Source organism: Microtus ochrogaster, chromosome 5 (assembly GCF_000317375.1).
Source record: "Microtus ochrogaster isolate Prairie Vole_2 chromosome 5, MicOch1.0, whole genome shotgun sequence".
NCBI lineage: Eukaryota > Metazoa > Chordata > Mammalia > Rodentia > Cricetidae > Microtus > Microtus ochrogaster.
Genome location: NC_022012.1, coordinates 47,700,932 through 47,708,343, shown reverse-complemented (window position 1 = coordinate 47,708,343; position 7,412 = coordinate 47,700,932). Strand labels below are relative to the sequence as shown.

Below are 7,412 nucleotides of genomic sequence, written 5' to 3'. Positions count from 1 at the left end.
TATGTATGCCTGCAGGCTAGAAGGGGGTACCAGATCTTATTACAGATGGTTGTGAGCTACCATGTGGTTGCTGGGAATTGAACTCAGGACCTGTGGAAGAACAGCTAGTGCTCTTCACCTCTGAGCCATCTCTCTAGCCCCTCCAAGGTTTCATAGACACCTACTGCAATGACTTGGAGGGTAGCTACCTTGCAAACCCAGCCTGACATTGCAGAGTTGCTGTGCCCTATGCTAGTTGGATCGCAAAGGACGGACTTCTAACATAAACACAAACGGGGCACAGACCTTAAGAACCAGCAATTTTCGGCACTCACATCCTGAGGCCCAGGGTGTGGCAGCTGCTTGTGGCCTTGCACTTGTGTCAAAACTGAAGCACAGACCCATGAAGTTCATTAGAACTGTAAGGAAACACTGTGGTCCCTGCTGCTGGTCCACTCACATGGGCTTGCTAAAGGGGCTCCAGCTCCTGCTCTGTGCCTGGGTCTGTTACCACTGGGATGGCAGAGAGAAATGCCTTGGCTCCAGTTACCTCAGTGAGCAATGATCCTGAGGAAGTGGAGGGCCGGTCATGGTGCCTCAGGCTCCTCAGGACAGTTGGAACTCGCACTGCAAGCAGACTTTTCCAGAAGCAGTGTGTGTGGGGGGAAAAAAAAACATCTGATCCAGGCTGCTGTTCCCACTGTGGTGCTGCCCCATCCTGAGCACCCATGCCTGTGTCTCAGCTCCCTGAACCACTACAGTCCCCACTCTTGTTGGCCCCCAGAGACCATGAGTCTGTCTCACAGTAGCTAGCAGGCTCTCCCTGGTATACACCATGCCCAAAGTCTCCCCTTCCAGTTAAAGCAGCTATGGGGAAGATGCTATGGTGCTTCATGGAAACAAAGCCAATGCTGTGCAGTAAACTGATGCTGCTGGGCTCATCTTTTGGAGCACAGCGCTCACTACCAAGGCTACCCCCTCCGTATGTTAATGGGGCTATCTGACCTACCAGATGTGTGAATCTCAGTGTGGGAGACAAGAGATGTCCTGCAAAAGACATAGCAATCCATCAGCCCCCAGAGACCCAAGGGGTCAATATGCACACGTGAGAAAGCACAGTGAGCCGTGAGGCGACAGAGTTAAGTGAAAATCTGTTTGAGAGAGTGCTCGGCTCAAAGGTGAGCAAAAGATAGCATCACGAGAGCACGTGGAAGCATCGACCCGACCAGAGCCAGCAAACAAAAGGAAAATGAAGAATAATCAGTCGTCATCAGAAAACAGTACACCATCAATAAAATAAAATTACAATGAATATTCAAGACAATTACAAGAAATGAACAGGAAGGAGTCTTTACTTCCATTAATAATCTTAGATGTAAACAGACTAAATTCTCCAATTAAGCGATATAGAGTTGATCAGCAAAATTAGAAAACAAGACCAAAACAATATTCTGCCTGGAACTTATCAGAAACTTAAGCCATCAGTCAAGGCACAGGGGATGGTGGAAAAGGCGTGGATGCGATGCTTAAAGTAAATGCAAACTTAAAGCAAGCAGAAGCTGCTGTCTGGGTGACGGAAATCAGTGGAGAAGCACCAGAATAGGTTGTATGGCTTTTCCAGAGGGGGATGATAGGGGATTTGCAAGATCTGATCGATCTGATGGACTAGAAGCAGCAGTCTAACTTAACACAGGCCACCAGGCATAGTGACTGAAGGGACCCACGTACTGCGTGGGGTCCCCCTCTGGACTCCGGAATTAGACATGGACCACACAGAAACGCAATTTCCAAGCACGAGCAAACACAAGGCAAAGAGACTGGTGGCTGAAAGTGAATGGGCAGAAACAGCAGCAAATGGCTTAGGGCAGTCTGTGTTAGAATGAGCTAGGAAGTGTTGGTAAGTTCTGATTGGGTATTTTAATTAGGTTAGTTAAATAATAAATTTTGATTGCTGGGCCTTGATGTTTTGATAGTTGGACCTTGGTGATCAGTCTCAGGAATGAGTCACACCTGACAACGTGACCAAATAAGGAACTAGACCTTGGTGGCTAGCTTTAGGAATTTAATCTAAAGGTTTAGCAAGGCAGAGGGAAGGGGAAAGGGCCCAACCTCCTGGAGCCACATTTACCAGGCTCAGGGCTGTCAAAGCCCTTCAGTGACAGAACTGCTGGGGCTATAAAAAGGAGTGAAGTCGTCTTACCTCTTGGTTGTCACCCAACCAGGTAAGCAAACATGGAAAATTACTTCTGAGACCAATTCTATCCAAGTTAACAGTACCATAAGTGAGCAAAACATTAGACAAATTATGATATTTATGATAAATTATGTCATTAAGCTATAAGATCCTCAAGAGTATTCCATAAAGAATGGATGAGTAAATATGCCCTCACCATTTCCTCCCAAACATGACATGGGTCAAAGTCAAACGAGCCTACCAGTGATACATTTACGGGTATTAGCTATTATCAAAGAGTATGACCCCATTCAGAAACTCAATGGGGGCCAGAGGGATGGCTCAGTAAGAAAGTGCTTGCTGTGTAAACATGAGGACCTGGGTCTGATCTCCAGCACCCATGTAAAAACGCTGAATGCAGTGGGACACCCACAGTCCTGGCACGGGGGAGCCAGAGCCGGATGGGTCTTTTGATGTTGGCTGGATAACCTACTAGGCAAGTGACAGGCTAGTGAGGGTCCCTGTCTCAAAAACTAAGGAGACAGCATCCTGAGGAATAATGTCTGAAGTTGGTTTGTGCCCTCCACATGCGTGCATGCACGCACAAATATGTCCACACATAACACAAACATACCTTCATATATGAACACACACAAAAAAACTGTTTTAACTAAAAAGAACGCAAATGTTTGTGAACCTAATGAAATAATTTTAACTTATTTTTTATCTTGGCTTTTTCAAGACAAGGTTTCTTTGTGTAACAACGGTCCTAGCTGTCCTGGAACTTGCTTTGTATACCAGATTGGTTTCGAACTCACAGTAATCTGCCTGACTCTGCCTCCCGGGTGCTGGGATTAAAGGTGTGCACCACTGTGGGAAACTTTTTGCTATCTTCTAAGTTCCTAGCCTAAGAACTGATTATTCAGATTTATTAACCTTCTGATATTACTAGCAGTCCCTTTTTCTAGCTAATTGCTAAAAATATCTGTTTCCTTGCAATTAGTGACTTTCGCTGTAAATGTCCTCTGAAACATTTTTCATGAGAGCTGCCTAGTTACCCATTGACGTAAGAACCAGCCCCTTTTCCCCCATTGTCCTATATCCACCCTGTTTATTCCCCTACTAAACAAGACTTGATCAGAATCCTGTCTTGTCTCCATCTTTTGTGTCTCTTGTCCCTTTTAATTCTCATTCCTCCCCCCCCCCCCCTTTTAGGGTCTCCGTTGACTAACCCATGGGTCGGGGCACACCATCACTGCTAATTATAACTTTTGAAACTGAATAGTAAACTTCTAAGTTAAAGGGTGGCACAAACCTGTATAAATACACAAAAGAGCTATTGAACCGTGCACACTTTACGGACATGAATTTTGTGAATTGTAAGTTATCTCTGAAGGGATTAGCTAAACAGACTCACAAGGAAACTTTTCCAGGCCCTCTGAATGACTCTTGCAGCCAGTTCCTGCTTTGGAAGGTCTGGGGGCATTTTGCTAGGCATCTTGAAGTCCTGAAAGAAAAATAAGCAAAATGGGAACATTGAAATAATTGTATATGCTCCACTGTGAAGCTGGGACTCAGTAGAATTTAAATAAAGTTGTCTAAAGGAAACAATGAAGTAAGATTTGGTATTTAAATTATATTCTTAATATATTACACTTGGTTTTCTAACAAGTGCCTTCCTTGCATAAGAGATTTTTGAAAAGATGGATATTTGTGTGTGCAAGTGCCCACAGACACCAGAAGGGGCCATCACATCTCTTAGTACTGGAGCCACAGTCTTTTTAGAGCCACCAATGGTGGTGCTGGGACCCGAACTCTGGTCCTCTGGTAAAGCAGTGAACACTCTGCTTAACCATGAAGTCGTCTCTCCATTCCCTGCAGAGGTTTTACTATGTCTGTGCTGGGATAAATCTCAAGATTTAAGGTCAAATAGTAAATAACTCATCAGAGTTGATCTCAGTCTGTGTCTCTAAAGCCTGTGCTCTTTACCTACTTTGTTGTAAGACTTGAACTTAACCAGCATTCATAGGGAAACAGCTGTAGCCACAAGGTTACCCAAGCCCCTAACCTAGAACTGGGGATTGGTTATAGATTTCTTATCCACACTGCCTATTTTATATAGATCATGCATACCATCTTTAGAAAGATGACGTTTGAACTATTAATGAGCAAAACAAAATCACTACTTGTACTGCACAGATTTTATTTGAACTGTCAAGAGTATTGGGGAAATCAGACAGACACTCCTGCTCCCTATCCCTGCTATAGCTTTTGATGACTATGTCGGGAGGTAATGGGTGGCAAGCCGTGCTACTCTGAGGGTGTTCTGTGGACTCATGCTGGACTCAATTCCTATGTTAGCATATGAGATTACATCCTTCAAAAAGTTGAGCGGTTGGGGAGAGGGTTCAGTGGGTTACTTCTTGCTCCATAAGCGTGAAGATCCAAGTTTAGATGCTTAGCATCTGTATAAAAAGCAGAAAGCTACAGCCATCTGTAGCCCCAGCCCTTAAGAACACAATGGGGCAGAGACTGGAGGATCCCAAGTGACTCACTGGCAAGCTGATCGAGATAACATGATGAGTTCCAGGTTCACCAAGGCTGTCTCAACAAATACATAAGCAGGGACTGGAGAGACAGCTCAGTGGTGAAGAGCATTTGCTGCTCTTTGAGAGGACCCGAGTTCGGTTTCCACCACCCAAGTCAGGTGGTCCACAACTGCCTGTAATTCCAGATCAGGGAATCTGATGCCTCTGGCCTCCGTGTGATGCCTCTGGCCTCTGTGTGCACCTGCACTTGCGGCCACATATCCACATTCTCACATACACACCACACACACACACACACACACACCCCACACACCACACCACACCACACACACACACACACACACCACATACCACACACCACACACCACACACACACACACACGAGAGTAGATACCTTTATAGCCATTTTACATTGCTGTAGCATGCAAACATATAATCAGTGGGGTTGCAAATATTTATGTGTGTACACTCACATTTAGTTTCTCCCCTTTCTTAACAATTTTAATGATTATTAAACATGATCTGAATTATGCTTTTAAAGTATAGCTCTGAAAGGTTACAAAAGAAACATAAAAAAGCCCTAAGCTATCATTGTTGCTTAGCCACGCATAAAGACAGTCATAAGAAATTAGACTTATAAATCTACTCAGAATCTAAGACTCTTAGTTATGCTACTACAGCTCCTTATTACAATACCGTTGAGGTGATGTATGTCTATTTCAGTATTTCTTAAGAGTGGCACTCCTGGTTCTTCAGGCTGCATTATTTTCCTGTGAGTGGTGGCAGGGAGTGCAAGGCACAGTGCTGAGTAGAATCCCCTCCTCTGCCTACCAAATACAACCACACACTGTGACAGCCAATGCTGTCTCCAAAGGGCCAGGGAGAGGGTTCAGCGGGTAAAGGCACTTGCTATCTACCTGATGACCCAAGCTTGATCCCCATAAAGGTGGAAGGAGAGTTGCCCTCCGACTTCACACAGGTGCCACGGCACAGGTGCTTACACACATATACACAATGTAAAGTTAAAAAAATGTCTCCAGTAATTGTCACACTTGAAGAACAGTAGTCTATTGAACCAGCATGGTGGGAAGAGGGAGGGCTGGGGTTGCACCTCAGTAGCCGAGTGCTTACCTGGCTCCCACAGTTCAATCCAGGCTACTTCCAAAATAATAACAATAACACAACAATAAAAGTAACAATAATGATAAAGAAGAAACTCATGATAAAACATTGCCTCGTTTCTCCCACATCCTGAGGCTGTGAGATTGACCATAGAAGTATTTACATCATGAAAGTTGTCTAACATTTTAAATCAGTACCTAATGTTTTTTTCTGGTTGACTTAAGATGTAAGGATAACATGGTGATGTGTTAATAATGCAGATTAAAGGTGCAGTGTGTGTATCATTCCGTCATGAGCAGCACAGTGATGCAGACATGATCCCGAGGAACAAGGGCACGCACGTCAAGACAGGAAAACAAAACAATCACAAACTCAATTGTCCTAAATATTGTTAATGCACTAAACGGTGGGTCAGGCAAATGAGCTTGAGTAAAGTCAGTAGCCATTTTTTTTTTTTGAGAGAGAGAGAGAGAGAGAGAGAGAGAGAGAGAGAGAGAGAGAGAGAGAGAATTTCATCATGTAGCCCAAGATGTTCCAAAACTCACAGCCTCAGTCTCCTGAATGCTGACTTTACAGGCAGTGGGGTAGCAGAGGGAAAGGCAGAGGTAGGTAGAGGAGAAAGACTCTGGAGCGTTATGCAGAAGCAGGGACACAGTAGCTGGAAGAGGGAGCTGGACTCGATATGACTTTTCTTTCTTAAACATGATGCACTAAAATATGTGAAAATATTGCTGGAGTGCAGGAGTGGGTAGAGGAAATGAAAAATCCTTTGAGTAACGGGACGAACTAATCACGTGAAAATACTGCTTTTAAGACTCGAGGATTTGTAAACCATCGGCCAAGTCGTGACTTCGCTAGACCCCGGTGCACGGATGATTCCGAGGTAAGGCCAGCAAGCCAATCCCAAATCAATATCCTCGTCATGTGATGCAGAGGTAGGCCTGCAAGCCGGTCTTAACTCAATGCCCTTGTCATGTGATGCAGAAGTAAGGACAAGCGGATTCCAAGGCAATACCGTTGTCATGTGATTCAGAGGTGGGCATTCAAGCCGATCTCAAATCAATTCCCTTGCGTGTGTAGTTTTAACTCAGAACCTGTATTCCCATCCTCTTTACTAAACTGTATTCTCTCCAGGAATGCGCCATGATTTTGTTTTTTCTCTTTACCTATAGACGCTTATTCTGAGAGTCAAGACAGACGTCAACAGAAGCCCCTATTCATGTACCCTTTAGAACGCTCCCTCTATCTCTAAACATTTTAGGGCAAAGGCCTAAAGCCACGCACTACATTGAACAGAGTGTGGGGAGGAATCCAGAGGTGAGAAGTGAATTAGTAATGTCCTCAAGGCTGCAGGCCCGGGATTAGGGAAGGGCTGGAGAAGGGGTTGGTGAGCTAGAGGAAAGCTTTTCCATCAGACCAGAGCAACTGCGGACAGAGCATCTATACCGGGATGAATGGGAGCGTGCTAAGGGTGTTTAGGGTCCCGGAAAGGCCAAGTTCCGACCAGATGCCAGAGCAAAAAGGAGCCGGGGAGGGGACGCGTCCCTTGACTTGCCAATCTCCGCGGCCTCGCTCTCTGTTTGTTGCCT

At 44.9% G+C, this 7,412-nt stretch overlaps 1 protein-coding gene across 1 annotated transcript in view; it reads right to left on the bottom strand.

The window, feature by feature from the left end:
* C5H11orf65 (chromosome 5 C11orf65 homolog) overlaps positions 1 to 7,391 on the bottom strand; it is a 33,996-nt gene extending 26,605 nt beyond the window's left edge. Inside the window, exons 1-2 of the mRNA XM_005347354.3 lie at positions 7,270 to 7,391; positions 3,570 to 3,659 (exon numbers count right to left, since the gene is read on the bottom strand). Coding sequence (XP_005347411.1) covers positions 3,570 to 3,650 — 81 coding nt within the window. The 5' untranslated portion in view covers positions 3,651 to 3,659; positions 7,270 to 7,391. The remainder of the gene's footprint in view (positions 1 to 3,569; positions 3,660 to 7,269) is intronic.
* Between the last annotated feature and the right edge of the window lie 21 nt (positions 7,392 to 7,412).